The sequence below is a fragment of the Bos grunniens genome, chromosome 15, assembly GCF_055505025.1.
Source record: "Bos grunniens cultivar Pamir isolate PY7600 chromosome 15, Bosgru_T2T1.0, whole genome shotgun sequence".
NCBI lineage: Eukaryota > Metazoa > Chordata > Mammalia > Artiodactyla > Bovidae > Bos > Bos grunniens.
In genome coordinates this window covers 77,868,518-77,886,822 of record NC_141179.1, presented here as the reverse complement: position 1 = coordinate 77,886,822, position 18,305 = coordinate 77,868,518, and the positions used below count along the sequence as shown (strand labels likewise).

At 43.8% G+C, this 18,305-nt stretch overlaps 1 protein-coding gene across 50 annotated transcripts in view; it reads left to right on the top strand.

Moving 5' to 3' along the window:
• Window positions 1-18,305, top strand: part of CELF1 (CUGBP Elav-like family member 1) — a 65,108-nt gene that overhangs the window by 36,027 nt on the left and 10,776 nt on the right. For 8 of the 50 annotated variants that reach the window (XM_086341632.1, XM_086341627.1, XM_086341633.1 and 5 more), the window contains 8 exons: window positions 8,390-8,577; window positions 10,070-10,152; window positions 10,683-10,731; window positions 12,799-12,933; window positions 13,487-13,566; window positions 14,121-14,282; window positions 16,673-16,748; window positions 18,162-18,290. In XM_086341632.1, coding sequence (XP_086197758.1) covers window positions 8,400-8,577; window positions 10,070-10,152; window positions 10,683-10,731; window positions 12,799-12,933; window positions 13,487-13,566; window positions 14,121-14,282; window positions 16,673-16,748; window positions 18,162-18,290 — 892 coding nt within the window. In that variant the 5' untranslated portion in view covers window positions 8,390-8,399. Of the gene's footprint in view, window positions 1-32; window positions 78-1,306; window positions 1,459-2,768; window positions 2,845-7,848; window positions 8,025-8,389; window positions 8,578-10,069; window positions 10,153-10,682; window positions 10,732-12,798; window positions 12,934-13,486; window positions 13,567-14,120; window positions 14,283-16,672; window positions 16,749-18,161; window positions 18,291-18,305 lie in introns of all 50 variants that reach the window. The other 42 variants (XM_086341601.1, XM_086341599.1, XM_086341617.1 and 39 more) reach the window with 12 other exon arrangements.

Genomic DNA, 18,305 nt, shown 5'->3' with positions numbered 1-18,305 from the left:
TTACCTCTTTACGTAACTTCTTTTTTTCAAAGTTCCCTGTATTGTGATCTGAGCTTGAGTGAAGTGAAACCTTTGAGGTAAGGCAGCCCTAGTGGTAAAAACGGAAAGAAGCCCTGTGAAATTTGGAGCCTTCAGAGAGAGTTTTAGAGTCACTGCCTAAACACTGAAATGCCACCGTTTGTTGCTTGGAGGGATGTGGAGCTAAACTGAGAATGAGAGTGCCACATCTGCCTTGACTGCTGAGTGTATCCATCTCTGCTGCTCACCCATAATAGAATTTTTATGTGCGCATTCATTAATCTTGGTTTTAGGAGCAGTTTAAAAGAGGGCAGACAGTGAATAGACGGGGTCTGCACTCCTCTCTCCTCCTCTAAGTATTTGAGCCTTTGTCCCTGGTAGGCCCCAGGTCGTCTTCATGATTATCACTGTGGTGGCTTTTGTTTGTTTTTCTTTTGTTTTTTGTTTCTCTAGAAAGGTCAAAATACTGAATAAACAGTGTTTCTTAGTACTCTGTCAAGAGGCAGAATATACTATTTTTATTTTTTGTTTTTTAAATTTTGTGACAAATTAAGATTCAGAGTTCCTAAAGAAGTTTTGCCTTATGCTCCCTAAATGAATGCCAGTGCAACAGCAATTTTTACAGCCCTTCACTACGATAAAGATCATCAAGAAAGCAAAGTTGGTCCAGCGCAGGTGGTAATATTAATTAATATAAGAGCAGTATGTTTCTGGTGGCCAGTTCTTCAGCCAGCTCGCCTCTGGCCTGCTTCTGATGGGTGGTCTGAACCATTCCTCCTTAAATGACTCTTCTGAGGTTAGTTTGGCACCCAGACAGTGCGTTCATTGCTGTCTTTGGTGCATGGAAAATAAGTTCAGACCAAAGCTAACCACCCATTTGTTTCTAAAACGTTTTCAGACTACATGACGAGAACCGCGCCCCCCTTCCTTGTACTCAGGTAGTTTCAAGCTTGGGGGGGTCCTCAGAAACGGCTCGGCAGGGAGGAGTTTGGAAGATGTGAAGCAAGTTTGTGTTTCTTCTGCTCTGTTAGCCGCTGCTCTCCTCATGGGTCTGACACTATTTATCTGACAGTGCACTTAGTACTGCTTCGCCAGGGAAAATCGCACAAAACCCGCCCGGCGCATCAGCACTTCCATTGTGTGCGGGGCTGAGCCTCCCTCCACATGCTCACATCCCCCGTTTAATCCCCTGCTCCCTGCCCCTTCCCCAGTCCTGCCTGCTTCTGTGGCACTCACTGCTGGCGTCCCTGAGCTCCTGTTTCCACTTTGTGTTTTTTGTGGGGCCCAGGAAGCTAAAGCTGTGTATATTTGTGGATCAGACAAGTGCAGCAAGTTAATATCATTGGCTTCTGAAGGGGAGAGTGAGGTGATGGCTGCGTTTAAGTTGGATTTCCTTCCAGAAATGATGGTGGATCATTGCTCTTTGAATTCCAGTCCCGTGTAAGTATTTTTGTTGTCTAATATTTATCATAAGTAGAGGACTTGGGCTGTTTTCTTTGTTACTTGATAAAAGAGGAAAGAAAAAAATTGGGTGAGGAAGCCAAAGTCCACACTATTGTTATTTTCTATTGTAGTCTGATTCTCTCATTACTGCTGACTTCCTGTAGTTGTAACTAAGTTTTGTACATAAGGATGCATTTGATATATGACCAGCAACATCAGCTCATGTGTGCTGGGCTCTTAATTCCATTAATGTAGTTTTCCCATCTGATAGATTCTAAGGTATTTTTTTAAACCTTAGATTTATTGCTTTGGGTTGGGTATACAATTTCAGATAATCTTTTGGGAAGCTATTTATTTATTTGTATGTTTCATTTCTAATGATCAAATTTTTAGACTGATATCACAGACTGGTAGCTAGGGTGTATTTAGTAGTGTATACAGAATATTGTATTGCTGTGTAAACTAACCCTGAATCTTGACCCTCCCTCCCCCCAACTGATTGAACATGCCGCACACTTTGTGATTTTGGGGACATCAGATGTGCCCCACCCCAAGGGGGCAAACAAACAATCTTGATTGGCAAATTGCCTAAATAAATTTTGAACGTAAAAAGTGAGAAGCCTGATCCTTTTGCGTCATTGTTCACCGCTGTATGCAACTGAAAGGCCCCCTGGCTCTGAGTTGTACCTTGGGGGCCTGAGTCCAGGGCTCTGTGTTAAAGAACACACTTCTAACCCTTGGTTTCAGTTACTTTCACCAGGCTTCAGAGTACCTTGGAACCTAATTGAAAGAGACTTAAGTCATTCAAAGCCAAGAACATTAAATGGTAGAATACTCCCTAGATCACCGGGGGGGGGGGGGGGGGGGGGGGTAGTGCAAGTCTTTGACATAGGCCTCCATGTGCAGATCTGCCTTGGGATTTGGTGTAACAAGTGTGGTGATAGCAGATTCTCAACAGTTCTTTGTGGGATAGTTTTGGGGGCCTCAAACAGAGTTGGCTTGCTCACTTGAAATGGATCCTGTGCCTTCTCTGTAGTCTCCAAAATAATGATAATTTAGTAGTGTCTTTTTATGAGAGTTCTCTTTACTGTTAAAAGTTTAGCAATAGATTACAGGTGAAATCACAGTGAATGCCATCATAAAAACTTAATATATAATAAAAATATTACCACATACCAGATAGATGATCCCTAGAATTAGGACTTTGTGGCCCAAATTGTCTTTCATTGTCTGTGCATTACCATTGCCTAGTGTTCAGTCCTTCGATACAGTATTTTTCCTCAGCCTGTTTTCTCATCTTTTACTAGGTCGGCCTAATTCAGTATCCCATGAAATCTGGATCATGGACCACTCTGTAAAAGTCACCTGGAATTAAAAATGCAGGTTCTGGACCCATGCGCAGATAATTCTCATGCTAGAATGGGCACACCAAGAATCTGTTTTAATAGTGTCCCATGTGGTTTTTATGTACGCTGAAGTGTGAAAACTAATGGACTTAGTACAGCGCTCATTCTGAGTAGGAGTAATCAGGGAGTACTCTGCTAACATTATTATTTTTTTCCAAGAGCTTTTGCTTTTGTTTTAATCATCCATCTTCACAAAAACTTCGTGAGGTTAATTGGGCGTAGGCTATTGCCCCTCTTTTACAGATGAGAAACCCAGCTGAGAGAGGCTATGACTGACTTAACTGAGGACAGTTGGTATCAACCTTGGGCCTAAAGTGCAAGTTTGATGGTAGCCACTTTATTTTTTGCCTGCTGGACTTGGCTTCCTCAGGTGTCATTAAGCAGTTATCATCAACTCTTCTCATGACTGCAAGTCCTCTGGCCCACTCCCAGGGGCACCACATACCCAAGCCACAGAGTAGAAAGAGGAAAGTTCTGGAGAATGGCGGGTGCTTGTCACCTCTTGGCTTCTCAGCTCTTCTTTTCACTCATACTGCTTTAGCAGTAGGCTCGATACCACTAGTGTTCTCTCTGAAGTGATACTGCCTGGGAATATGACCTCGCAATCTATCTGTTCCACTATTTCAAATTACAACAGACAAAAATTGCTGGAGGAGCTGTGGAAAGGCTGAGGGGACCCACTCCCTAGCTCCCTTTCTTGTTTATGGTAAGAGGTGTTGCTGATACTTACTCTGTATAACAGAGGAACAGGGGAAGCTGAGGAGCGCTTGGCTTGCGCCCTGGGACAGAGGTGTTCTCTAGGCTGGGGTCATCTCTCAGCCCTGACCTCTCAGCTTCCCTGTTGGTTAAGGGGGCACTGGTATGCTTCTCTGATTCTCAGATCTTTATGCCTGTCCCTGGATGTCCCTTGAGTTCTGTGTACCTAGTCTCGTTCCCCTAGAGAACAGCTGGTAAGTAATTTAGGCCGGTGTTTCTGGGTCCTCTTCATCTTGATGTTCTCTGTGCTCATCGTGAGCCTGAGGACCAGTTCGGGGTCGGTGGTGTCTGGAGATTGGGATGCAGCAAGTGTTTATGCCTGCTGGGGAGGTAGAGGGATTAGTAAGTATGTGAAATTATTCTGCTTGTATAATGAACAAATGTAGGTCAACAGGTAATAAGAAGGGGAGAGGGGGAAAAACTGGGTAATTAAAGATTTTGGAAATTATTTTTGAACAGCTGTGAAGGTAGTATTTGCCAGCTTATTTGGCTACAAGGAACAGATTCCACTCAAGCTAGTATATATGAAAGTCTTTTTCCTCAAAGACTCGCAAACACCAGCTTTTTGACCCAGGTCACACGCTCAGCTGTCTGCCTGTGCTTCTGCTGTTCATCTACTGGATGGTTTTGGTTGCATTGTGGCTTGGCTTTGCCATTGCCCTCCCAGGATGTCTTGACACCACCCGTCCCCCACACCGTGTAAATACAATTAACACAAAGTTTACCCTTTTAAACTGCACAGTATCACTGATCTTTTTATTTATTTTTCACTATATCCATAAAGTTCTGTGGTTATTATCACTGTCTAATAACAACATTTTCATCACTCCCAAAAGAAATCCTGTACCCTTTAGTGAGCATTCCCTCCCTTTCTCCCCACCTCTAATTCCCATTCCCAGGCAACCACTAACTTACTTTCTGTCTCCATAGGTTTGCCTATTCATTTCACAGATGTAGAATCACACAATATGTCACTTTTTGTGATTGGCTTCTTTTACTTACCTTAATGTTTTCAAGCTTCAGCTGTATTGCAGCATGACTCCTGCTCTCTCTTGCCGCTGCCCTTTCATCTTAGCTTAGCTCAAGCTATCCTGAGTTGCAGCTTTTCCTCTTGCAACTTCATCACTGACTGCCTGTCTTTGTCAGTGGGTTCTAGGTTCTGTAGAGCAGTCCTGGGCAGCAGAACTTCCTGTGATGTTAGAAATGTTCTTCTGAGTAGTCCCTGCTTGTCCAGTACTTAGGACTCCAGGCTTTGACTCCTGAGACCCTGGGTTCAATCCCTGGTCAGGGAACTAAGATCCTGCAAGCCACGTGGCATGTCCCCCCCCCCCCCAAAAAAAAAATCTCTGTCTCTAATATCCTGTGTAGTCAACACGAGTCACATGTGGCTAGTGCCAATTGAGAAACTGGATTTTTAAAATTAAGTAGGCACATGTGGCTAGTGGCTGTTGTCTTGCTCGGGGTAGCTATAGAGGGTCTTGATTAGCTGGGCCTATGTTTCTGTTTTAAGCGTAGGTCACAGTCATAGGTTTCTAGCCAGCCAGTAAATCAGTCTTGTTGGGTTAAGATCCACCTCCTGGTCTAGTCATCGGGGGCCAAGGGATGGAAAAAAAAAAGTGGAATAGAACATTAACTCTGCCCTCTGAGCTGGGAAGTTTTGATAGGAAAAGGTGAAGACGGGGGTTAAGAGTTTTGAATGGAAGTGTACTTTGGCGATGCAGCTCTTCAGTTCCCCACCGGTCTCTTCCAGATTGGTTGTTTCCCTTTCCTGTGCCGGGTTCCATCGGGAATCAGGTAGACCAGACAGCCTCTTGTCCTGATGCCTCCTAGTTTCTCATCTTAATGAGTTGCCAGTTGCTGCCACAGCCAGAAACATAAAAAGAAGCGGATACCATGCCTCTTTCCTGAAATACTGGCTGCCTTCTTGTTTCCCTTCTTCTGCTGCCGCAGGCCTGCTTTTCCTCTCTTCCACCCCACTCCCGTCAATACTTCACTGACTGGCAGTACTTCCACAGAAGATAAGAAGGAATTTCCACTGACCTGCCTCTTAGGAATGACAGGGACGTTATAGATACTTCTCCAGGGGGTTTGTTGAATTCATTGATTCTTGAATGAATGTAATATGTTTAATTTATGATTACTGACTCTGAGGAGCTCTCCATCAATGGGCAGGTGAGACACAAATTTGAGAATGTATTAGGTGATGTGCAAAGTAAATGCCATACCTGGATATTGTGGGATCCTTGGCATGTCACACTGGGAGTCTTGTCCCCAGGTGACTTTTTTATGTAGTGGTTACTTCTAAGGACTAGAAGTATGTGTGGAACGTTGAGAATGGAAGAGCATTGTTGATCATCTCTTGAGACACAATAACAGTTGATGATGAAGTTTGTGACTGCTTACTACAGACATATGTGGTTGCTTTTCTCTTTTTTATCTCTAGCTGATACTGGCACTTAACTTTCTAATTGTGTCTTCATGTGCTCCAAAGAAATACCCCATGTTTTCCTTTTTCACTGATGAATACCACATCTTGAGCTTCCCTTGTAGCTCGCTTAGTCGGTAAAGAATCTGCCAGCAATGCAGGAGACCTGGGTTTGATCCCTGGGTTGAAAAGATCCCCTGGAGAAGGAAATGGCAACCCACCCCAGTGTTCTTGCCTGGAGAATCCCATGGACAGAGGAGTCTGGTAGGTTCCCAGTCCATGGGGTTGCAAAAGTCAGACACGACTTAGCGACTAAAGCACCACTACCACACCACGTCTAACACTGTGCTTGTGCTGTATAAAGAAGAGCTCAGTAGTAATTGGAGGAAGAAATCAGTCAGTGCATAACTCCAGTTGAATGATGTCCACTGCATCTTGAGTGCAGCCTGATCATTTGCTGTGCTCTAGAAGTGCTTCTCAAACTGGTGAAGGACCATGTCCCATCCCTCCCTCCACCCAGCTTGTAAGATACAATAAGATAATTTCATAGTAAAACAAAATAATGAGGTAAAGGCTTACATTTTGCGTATCTTTTTAATATTCAGTTAACCATATGTAAAATTATGGAGTGTGATTCCTGTAAAAGTTTCTGATGATTAAGTTTAAAGATTGCCCAAAGTTCTTGGGGGAGTCTTCTGGTTCTTGAATAGGTATACTCAGGGAAAGGGTGATTCAGGCAGTAGGTGGACATAAAGAAATGAGCGGGATTTGGAGAGAAAAGAGAAAAAGGAAAGGCACTTGTCTGGAATGCTGAATCTCCACTGAACTTTTGGATAAATCACAAAGCATATAGATTGACTACATTTATGCTTTTGCACTAAAAAGCAATGTAGAAAATTTAGAAGTGGTACACAAATAGGGAAGGAAGGGACAAACTGAGAGCCTCCGATGTAATACAAACTAATGAGCTCCTGCCTCTTTTCAGAAATAGCTGTCTGCTTCTTTATGGTCAAAACATTCTGCTGCTAAGTCGCTGAAGTCGTGTCCGACTCTGTGCGACCCCGTAGACGGCAGCCCACCAGGCTCCCCCCGTCCCTGGGATTCTCCAGGCGAGAACACTGGAGTGGGTTGCCATTGTCTTCTCTAATGCGTGAAAGTGAAGTTGCTCCGTTGTGTCCGACTCCTAGCAACCCCATGGAGTGCAGCCCACCAGGCTCCTCCATCCATGGGATTCTCCAGGCAAGACTACTGGAGTGGGGTGCCATTGCCTTCTCTGGGTGACAAAACTTACTGTTTTTCTTTTAAAGAAAAGTGGCGTTTTATTTGAGGTTGAACATTAGGAAGAATACATGAAAGAAAGACACATTTGAACATGATGATGTAATTTCTGGATTTAGCAAACACTAACAAAAGTTAAATGTGCTATTTAGAATTTCAGTTGTTACTAGTTTGGGTAAATGCTCAGAATAAGATTGTGAAAAGGAGGTAGGAGAAGGACTTCGATTCATTCGGAGTGGAAATATTTAATAGTGTAAGAGTTTCCCCCATGGTTCTTGACAGTGGCAGGGGTAGGAATGAAGGCGTTTAAATAGGAGTGTTACAGATCCGGTGTGATCAGGTTGGAGGAGTACGTGGGCATTATAACAGTTAGAGTTGGTAAGGGAATTAACTGGTAAAATCGTGGAGAAATAGCAGCAAATTGGATTACTTAGAAACAAAAGACCCCAGAATGGTGACATCATTGTTTATATAACAATCATTTGTGAAAGTTTAAGAGGTTTTATTTTGTTTTGATTGGAGGGCCTCACTCAAGAGTACCAGGATTATGCATGAGACAGCAACAACCAAAGATTTAATGTTCCAGTCAGTTCTTAGGCCTTGGAAGTCTGTGCTTCTGTTCTGACATCTACTGAGAGAAGACTTTTCACCCATCATTGTGTAGATTGAGAATCCTGATTTTGTGGACATTTTATGAGGTTTTATAAAGTTTCTACTTAAAAATGATTAAAGCTTTCTTTAAGAACTTTACCTCTTAGTTTCTTCTGAGACTTCTCTAGCTAGACAAGGAATGACCGACATTCATTTCCGTAGTTAAAGCCCGGGGTGTCCTACTCAGATTGGTGCCTTTAGTTTGGGATCAGATGGAAGGGGTGGCAGGCATAGTGAGGGGTGGCAGGCATAGTGAGGGATGGCTGGGGAACTCTGGTAAATTGAATGTAAGTAGTGAAAAGAAGTAGGTTTTTTTCTCCTTACTTCTTAAGGAAGTAGTTGAGACTTTTAAAGAAAAGAAGTTTCTCTTAGAAACAACAAGAATACATAATAGAAGTTTTATTTTACGCAGCTCAAAGAAAATGAACGGCACCCTGGACCACCCAGATCAACCGGATCTTGATGCTATCAAGATGTTTGTGGGCCAGGTTCCAAGGACCTGGTCTGAGAAGGACTTGAGGGAACTGTTTGAACAGTATGGTGCTGTCTATGAAATCAATGTCCTAAGGGATAGGAGCCAAAACCCTCCACAGAGCAAAGGTAAGGAAGGGCTTTGAATTTATGTGTATTTGCAGTCAGGCGCATGCTCTCTCTCATTGCCAGAATGCTCTTGTGGTCATGGCCGGGGTGTTGGGGGCAGGGATGTGACTGTCTTTTTGTTGCAGCTATATCTCCCAGTCCAAACATGTTTAATGGCTTAAAAATAAAATAAAATCCTCATGAGTGACATCATGAGGATAATTTGCAAGTTGGATCTTGGGCAGTCATTTTCAAGATCTGTAACAGACTCATGTGAGTGTCTCATTTGATCTTGGTAGTGGAATGACAGAAATAAAGTTGAAGTAAACCAACCACGTAGGTGGTTTTTTAGTATTTTAGCTAGGGTAAGTGAAAAGAGAAAGACTGTCCAGGTACTCATGGGTTTTTGTTGGTGTTACACAGGCCTTCTGGGATGGCTTAGCAACTAGGAGGGGCTTGTTTATAGATCACCTGTTTGTTATGGCCTACAAAATGAACAGGGGAAGGAAGGCAAGCTGCCTCCAGAAAACCCGGCAGAGGAGAGGGTTTATAGGACGATAGTAGACGAGGTGTTAGCTTTGGCCCTAGACACATGCAGATACACACTTGTCTTCCCAAATAACCCATTTCAGAGTAATTTTCTATGGAAGCTGTTCTGTAGTACAGATGTAAGCACGCGTGATTGTCATACTTGACACCAGCTTAATAGCAAAGGGTCTAGAGCCGAGGAATTATTTTCTGTTTGTGACATAGTTAACCAAAGTAAAAGGTATTATAGTTTCTGAAAATGACTGTCAATGTAATATACAGTAATTTAAAATCTTAATTGCAGGGTGATTTTAAAAGAAATCTATATCATATCTTATGGGACTGCGGGCCTAAGATTTACAAAACATACTTATGCCCTCCAATCCCCAGTAAAGATACAGAGCAGAGAGTCTCAAGGTCTCCTCAGTCAAGTGCTGTTGGACACATAATTATGTTTGATGAGAACCAAGAGTCTAAGAAATAGATACTAAGAGATCCTTGCTCTTAAGTCATTTTATAATTTAATAAATGATGATTATGTTTAAGGCATATGGTAGAAATTGGCTGCAGTGTAAGGCTTGGTCTGAGAAAGCAAGAGTTGTAGACCACAAGCTGTAAGAGGGCACGGCTGAGTCTTCCTGCCCAGCGCACCGCCTGGTGCTGCGTGGAGGGCGGGTTGAATGCCGTGATTCTGTGACCTTTGTAAGGACAGCCTTCTTTCCAGAGAAGTTATAGGAGCAGCTAAAGAATAAAACCAGGTGACGATAGCAGTAAAGAAAATGGTAGAAAATCTTTTTTTTTTTTTTTCCCTTCCTTGTTAGATTTTCTCCATCTCCCTCCCTCCCCTCTCCCCACCCACCCACCCATTTGAATAAACCCAGCCCTGGTTTTTGACTTTCAATGTATCCCTGGAGGAGGGAGTGCTCTCAGAAATCATCTGCTTTCAAAGGGCTGGTTTGGTTTCATTGAGTATTGTTTATTGCAGGGTGCTGTTTTGTTACATTTTACACCCGAAAAGCTGCATTAGAAGCTCAGAACGCTCTTCACAACATGAAGGTCCTCCCAGGGGTAAGGAATTCCTACTAGTAAGTGGAACCGTGGTGGCTTTGGCGCCTGGAACACACCTGTGGGGGGAAAGGGGTGACTGCCACAGGAACTGATGCAAAGGAGGAATAAAGGGAATGTTTCAAAGAAGATAGAGTGAAAGTAATTCTCAGCCAAAAGAATTTTGACTTGTTGACTCACATTCTATTTTGAGATTCTGTTGAGGAGAGATAATGAGGCAGGCGTGAGTTCAGAGACAGTCCTTCCTTTCCTTGGCGCGCTGGGTCTCGGTTGGTTGCGTCACTGCAGCGTATGGACTCTGGTTGTGGCGCATGGGGTTAGTTGCTCCAAGGCATGTGGGATCTTAGTTCCCTGATCAGCAGTCGAACCCACGTCCCCTGCATTGCAAGGTGGATTCTTAGCCGCTGGATCACCAGGGCGGTCCCCAGAGCCACCTCTTAAAGCTCAGTTGTGGTGTCTCCTTTGGAGTCCTCGTTTATGTTTCTGAGTGCCTTCAGTGTGCGATCGTAACAGGCACGTGTCTTCCCTTGTAGATGCATCATCCTATACAGATGAAGCCTGCCGACAGCGAGAAGAACAATGGTAAGCAAGCACGTGAGCGGCCCTCCCCTTCCACGGTTTCCGCTGGTGTAGTTGCTGTTCTCATGGCATTTGATTGTATTGTGCACTAATTACTCTTCTGTTGAGGTATAATTGGCATGTATTGTGTTAGTTTCAGTTGTACAGCATGATGATTCAGTGTTTGTATGTATTGTGAAATGACACTGCAGTAAGTCTAGTTATCTGTCACCATACATAGTTACCAAAATTATCCTTCTTGTGATGAGAACTTTAAAGATCTACTTTCTGGACAACATTGAAACGTGCAGTGCAGTAAACTGTAGTCACCATACATCCTCGTGACTTATTTTAAAACTGGAAGTTTATGTGTAATAAGCTTATCAATACTTCTCGGCCTCCTTTCCCCGTTTTGCCTCCTCCTTTCCCTTGCCCCTGACAAGCACCAGTCTGTTCTCCATGAGCTCAGTTGTTTTTTTGTTTGAAATATTCATATTTAAATGAGAGCAATACAGTATTTATCTTTCTGTGACTTAATTCACTTAACAGAATGCCCTCACAGTCCATTCATGTTGTCACATATGTCCAGATTTCATGTTTCATGGCTGAAGAACAATCATGTGTGCGTAAAATACCCCTTTTTCTGTATCCCTTCATCTGTTGATGGATACTTAGGTTGCTTCTATACCTTTGCTGGATAAGCATGGGTGTACATAGGTCTTTTCAAGTAAGTGTTTCCGTGTTCATCAGGTAAATACCCAGGAGTGGAGTCGCTGGGTGATATGTAGCACGAATTTTAATTTTCTGAAGAATTGCGTACTGTTTTGCACAGTGGCTGTACCATATAGATCCTGCCAGCAGTGCACGAGGGTTCCCTTTTCTCCACATCCTCACCAACACTTGTTGTTTTTTGTCTTTTTGATAATAACTGTTCTAACATATGAGATAATACCTCGTTGTGGCTTTGATTTCCCTTTCCCTGATGATTAGTGATACTGAGCATCTTTTATGTCTCTGTTGACCATGCACTGGAAGTATGGAATCTTAACCACTGCACCACCAGGGAAGCTGCCCGTTTTTAAATCAAGTTGTTTTTCTTTTACTATTGAGTTCTTTAAGTTCTTTATACATTTTACATATTAACTCCTTATCAGATACATGATTTGCAAATACTTTCTCCTGTTCAGTAGGTTGCTTCTTGATGGCTTTTTGTTTGTTTTTTGCTATGCAAAAGGTTTTTCATTTGATGTAACACCACTTGCTTTTTTTCTTTTTTGTTTTTGCTTTTGTTGCTTTGCTTTTGGTGTCAAATCCAAAAAAAAACATTGCCAAGACTCATGTAAAGGAGTTTACCAAGCCCAACTCACCTAGGAGTTTCATGGTTTCAGTTGATCTATTACTTACTCAGAATTAATGCATTTTTAGTTAAGTTTTGTGTCTGGTGGAAGATAGTGATTCAGTGCTGTAAGTAATCTGTCATCTGACTTGTTCTTTAAAATAAGCACGGTAAATAGATGAGATAGAGTTGACAGGGAAACATTACAAGAACATCTGAGAGTGAACTGGAATGCCTTTGATCTTCATAGTTTCTTATCAACCAGAGGAAGGAGGGGAACTGAAGGAATTCCCTCCCTAAAAAATTAGGAAGAAAAGCTTAGTCCTCAAGAAAATAACCAAAATATGAAAGTGGACAGTTCCATTCACTGAATGTGTGTTCTGCTGCTTTTGTCATATCAGTTAAGTGAGAAAACTCCTCCTTCGGCCCAACAGCATTGCTAGTGAGAGCAGACTTGGCTAAGTACGAGGCAGGATGCTGAGCACTTGGTGTTTAATACCTACAGCAGCCTCTGAGGTAAACTAAGTTTTCTCTATTAATCACACGAGGAAACAGGCACAGAATGGTTAAGTAACTTTCATAAGATCCTGAAGCTACTATATTTCATCTAAGTGCTTCCAATTATGATTTATAAGAGTAGGTGCTAAATTATGCAACAAAATGCATCTTAAAGTCAGTGCAATAGGCTGGAAGGCACAGTGCTCTGCTGTGCCCCTCTTGCAGTGACAGCGAAGCATTTGTGTTTACTCTCTCAGCAGTGGAAGACAGGAAGCTGTTTATCGGTATGATATCCAAGAAGTGCACTGAAAATGACATCCGAGTCATGTTCTCTTCGTTTGGACAGATTGAAGAATGCCGGATACTGAGGGGACCTGATGGGTTGAGCCGAGGTGGGTATACTTTTAACTTTTAAAAGTACCTTTAGCACCTTTAAAAGTACTCATCTTAAATTTGGAGTTCTTTTTAATTGGATCAGTGGAAACCAGTGATCTCCAGCCACCATGAATGATACTGCCAAGATGGAGAGGGTTGAGTATGGTGTTGTATTTCTAGGTCCCGCCATGATTCCTGTCAGTTGATCCCAATTCCCCCAAGGAATCTGCATTCTGCACTTAAGGTCGTGCATTAAAAGTCTCTGTTTCTGTCCTTGGAGAGATTCTATGCCAAAGTGGAAACACGCCTTTCACTAGAGAAACTAGAGAATGTGACTCCTCCTTTATCTCTCAAACACTTTCTCTCCTATTTGTGCTTCCCTGATTTCTCCCTGACGCGTGTATCGCCTTGTTGTAATACATCATCTTCCCCACTAGATCATGAACTCCTAAAGGCAGAATCACGTCTGTATTGTTAGCATGCCACTTGGGCGCATAGAAGGTGCTCAGTAAGTGTCAGTCAGATAAATCATTAAACGAATGGATGAGCTATTGACTCTTCTCTCACCAGGTTGTGCGTTTGTGACTTTTACAACAAGAGCCATGGCACAGACAGCTATCAAGGCAATGCACCAAGCACAGACCATGGAGGTAGGGGGCAGATGGACGAAAGGGGCGGTTCTTAGCATGAGAGTGCTAGGACCGTTGAGCACCAAAGCCCGGTAGCGTGCAGAGCGCTGATTGCCCTGAAAGTTGCTGTGTGCTAAGTCACTTTCGTCATGTCTGACACTTTGCAACCCCATGGACTGTCCCACCAGGCTTCTCTAAGTCCATGGGATTCTCCAGCCAAGAATACTGGAGTGGGGTGCTGTTTCTTCCTCCAGGGGATCTTCCCGACCCAGGGATCGAACCCGGGTGTCTCAGTTCTCCTGCATTGGCAGGTGGCTTCTTTACCACTAATTGCCACCTGGGAAGCCCTAAAAGTTAAGCAAGCCAAACATCTGAAACACTGGTGCTTTCTTTAAAATTAGCATTTTGCAACTAGTTAACCCTTTTAAATTACCTTTTGCCACTTGTTTGTCTATCAAAGAGGAGAATCATTTGGCACTGAATAAAATGAGAATGCAGCCTATGCGGCACTGGAAAGGAGGGTTTCCCTGCACCAGAATGAGGAATTTGACCCTTTGATTTTGGTGTTTTCGTAGGGTTGCTCCTCCCCCATGGTGGTAAAATTTGCTGATACACAGAAGGACAAAGAACAGAAGAGAATGGCCCAGCAGCTCCAGCAGCAGATGCAGCAAATCAGCGCAGCCTCTGTGTGGGGAAACCTTGCTGGTCTAAATACTCTCGGACCCCAGTATTTAGCAGTGAGTCTTTGTGGTGTGCTTTCTGCAGGCTGTGCAAGCTCCCAGCTGTTCTTCTGCTGTCCCTAGCTAACATATATAGTAGCACTCAGAACTTTTAGCATATCCAAGTTTTACATAAAAATTCAGGCAACATGATATTCTTTGTCACGTTAGCCTTGTGTGTGCACTGGCTCGCTCGCTGTCGTCACACATCATTGGTAATATCTTGAGCTTCTGCTCAAGATACTAATATACTAATTTCCTAAAACAAAGATTTAGAAACATGTGTCCCTGCCCCCAAGAAAAAAAACTCCTGCAGAATTCTTAGCTACCAAGTATCTTTCTCCATCTCTTTCTCTAGTAGATGTAGAGACCATCAATAAAAGCCTTCCTGAGCCTCCCATGAAGAGTATGACAGTGGATTTTCCCATTGGCGGGAGGTCAAGAGATTAACATGGACATTATTAAATGAGTATTACAGGTGTCTATTTGAGTTCACTAGTAAATAGATTTCCTTTCATTTGAATTCTCTCTTGTCGAGTTTGAGTCATATAATCCAAAAGCAGGCTCTAATTTGTTAGATTTATTAGGTCTGCAGTGTATATTACAGGGGATTATCACTGCTTTAACCCTCAAAAGAATCACAGATGGCACAAGACACTTAAAACTGTCTCATCTTTGAGTCAGAAAGAACAAGCCGTCTGTGAAGCTACCAAAGGAGGATAACAAATGGTGAAAGCACTAGGTGAGCTGGACGGTCTACGGACACACAGGCGCAGTCGCCCCGTCCTCCTCCCCTAAGTGTTGTTCTGTGTGAAACGGGAGAAAGGCAGTGGTTTCTGCCCTCGGTGCCAGGTTTTGGCTAATTTGATGCCCTCTGGTTTCCATGTTTCTAAAATATTAGAAGAAATCCAAGTTTATCCCTGCTGGTATTTCTCTGAAATCAGAAAGCCTAGGTGGTGGTTCTATTTCTGCAGATTAAATTGTTCCTTGGTGCTAGAACATTGCTTTTAAGTTGAGAAAATTCAGAGATTTTAGTCTTCCGCCAGAATGATAATGCTTTGAAAATTATCTCCATGATGGGTGCTTGCTTTTCTTAGAGCGTTTGGAGCCTTCTTTTAGGGAAGACTCACCTTTTTGTTGTATTGCCATATCTAGCAGGCACATGACGGTATATGTTGAGCGCTATGGCCTCCTTGTTTCAGTTAAACATGATCCCCGCTCTCAGAGCTGGTCTCATTTAGGGAGGAAGTAAAGTGCCAAGTAGTATGTACAGTCCCTACTTGGGCCTGAGCTCATTGGCCAGGATATTTAAGGAGACAGAAGTAAAGACGTGTGAGAGCTGATGGGCTGCGTAAGTGATAGCACGCCGTCATTGGTTAGGGTGCACTAGAATGTGTCGCCTTGAAACTAGAGCAGTAGTTCTTAATCTTCCAAGCTGTGGAGCCCTTTGAGAAGCTGATAAAACTCCACATGTGTACATTTTTTCATTCTACTTCTGGAAGTTTGTGAACTTCCGTGAAATGCCTGTAGACTAGAGACATTCATGATGACAGAGGAGCCAGGTCAGATGTTTCTAGGAATGGATAACAGACTGAACAAAGGATCCAGAAACAAGAATACCAGCCATTCAGTGATTGGGCTGGAATGGAACAAAAGGTTTCAGCAGGTTGCTTAGATCAAGGTTGCAGCTTGCTAGGTACAGGGTAAGGCTGTGGAGATTCATAGCTTATGGATAGGTCCTTTCGTTTTATTTGTTATGCAACACTCACTGAAAGAGAATGTTCTGTGGATGAATGCAGACTGAGCCATCATTTGGTCATCTGCAACTGTGAGATGAATGGGGCTAGATGAATGCGTAGTATTCTAATCACGACAAGGTTGATCCAGTCACAAGTTCATCATGGGTGGTAAAGGATACTCCAAGAAAGAGCCTGAAATGGTCCCGTTTGGTGTTTTAAGTAGTCGGCTAAAGTAGAAATTAGGTCTCCAGATGGGAACAGCCTATAAAATAAGGTGTGTGGACCTGACCAAGGAGGATTTGGGAGAGAAATTAGACACGGCAGTCACTCGTCTGCAGACACTCCTGAAGTGGGCTGCATGGCTGCCTGAGCTGAGCTCAGTTCTCCCCTCCCCGCTGTCCTCTGCTGCTGTGCTGTGTTGCCAGGGACTCGGGCCTGGCTTAGGACTCGGCTTACACAGCTGTCCTCTGGGCCAGGGCTTTAGCTGTGTTGTGCTGTCCTGTGCTGTCATAAGCCTCGTGTTTCTGTTGTGTTGGCTTGGGTTCTCGTCTTCGACTTTCTTCTCTCTGGGGGCCTCTGCACTCTCGCTTTGCTGTGCTGTAGAGTTATCCCAGATGCAGAACCAGCCCTCACTCTCACTCTTGTTCTGTTTTTTGGTGTAATGTCTAGCTTTATTTGCAGCTCCTTCAGCAGACTGCCTCCTCTGGGAACCTCAACACCCTGAGCAGCCTCCACCCGATGGGAGGTAAGTGTTTCACTGGTGCGGAGGAGCGGCAGCAGCCAAGCCAACAGACGCAGCTAACGGTAGTCTTGAGAGTTTTCTACTGTTTGTGCAGGAAAAAAAAAAATTCCCACTCATTACATAAACCTGACATAAGATGAACATCCTGGGATTCATACCTCCTCTCTCAAAGGCGGCTCGTTTAGTTACTGATGTCATATTGCTCTGTAGTTGTCTGCTCCCCACCCCTTTAAGTCTCTAGTAAGAAGAGCTGTTAGTACCTGCAGACTGTCTGCAGCCACTTTGATAAGGAGAAAATTGCAGGAATTATTTCCACAATAAAGTGACTTTTCCAGTGATTCTCAGAAGAAAAGTCTAAGATGGCTTCTGTGTGTGTGGCTTGCCCTGCAGCTGCTAGAACCTCGGAAGTTAGTGTCTGATACATGTTGTTCCTCAGGTAATTACTGTTTTTGGTGTTAACACACACCAGAAACTTAATTGACAGATGCCCGAGTTGTTAACAAAGACTGCTCCACAGACAAACCTGAGGCAGGGACAGGGCCGCTCCAGAGCCGCCCAGCCCCGCCCCTCCGGCAGTGGGGTACGGCTAGGCAGGTGCATCTGAGGAAGGGCTCCACCCTAGGCGAGGTGTAGCGTGCCACTGGGGAAGTCTGATGGATTCATTTTTTGTCCCAGGGACTCAAAGGTTGCTGTGTTTTCAGAAAGTTGCCAGATTGTAAATCTGTGCTGTAGCCTCTGTAGTCTCGTTAATTCTCCACTCTACCCATCTGCCTTTCCATTGTCTAGTAAATCGCTTGCCACACGTTGTTGGTGCAGCTCAGATTTTTTGCTCTCCTTTTGCCAGTGTTGCTAGGTTCCACTTGGAGGTCTTCTCAGAGTTTGTTTTCTCTTGTTTTTCTGATGATTAGGTGGTGTTTTTTTCTTTGTTCTCTCTGCTGTTGCAGTTTTCACGTGTCATCCCTCCATGGTCTTCTGGGTCTCTGCTACATTTTCTACTTGGTTCTCCTCCGTTGCAGAGAACAGATCCCCTGTAAAGCATCAGTGAAGGCTCAGATACAGATTGATCCTCTGCCTCGGGCTTTGCCATTGTTCTCTTCAGTCTGCCTGTCTCCATGGTAGACCACAGAATCCACCCCTTTTTTTCTGATTTCCTAATTGCCCATCCATTTATTAATGCTCACTCACTTGGGCTGGCCTGCTATTGTATTAGACATGTCTTATCTGAGGAAGTGTCAAGTTTCTTAATGAGTTGAATGGTATCTGAGTCTTTTTGGAGCTCTGTAGTATTGCCTGCAAGGCTTATACCTAGAACATTTCCACTTTGGGATGAGCCTCCTGCCAGTCTGCACGGTCATTGCCAGAGTGGATGTAGGGCACTCTTATCTGCTGGCTGATGGCTTGCTTTGGATGTTGCAGGGTTAAATGCAGTGCAGTTACAGAACCTGGCTGCACTGGCTGCTGCGGCTAGTGCAGCTCAGAGCACCCCAAGTGGCACCAGTGCTCTCACCACGTCCAGCAGTCCCCTCAGCGTGCTCACCAGTTCAGGTAAGCGTGTGATGG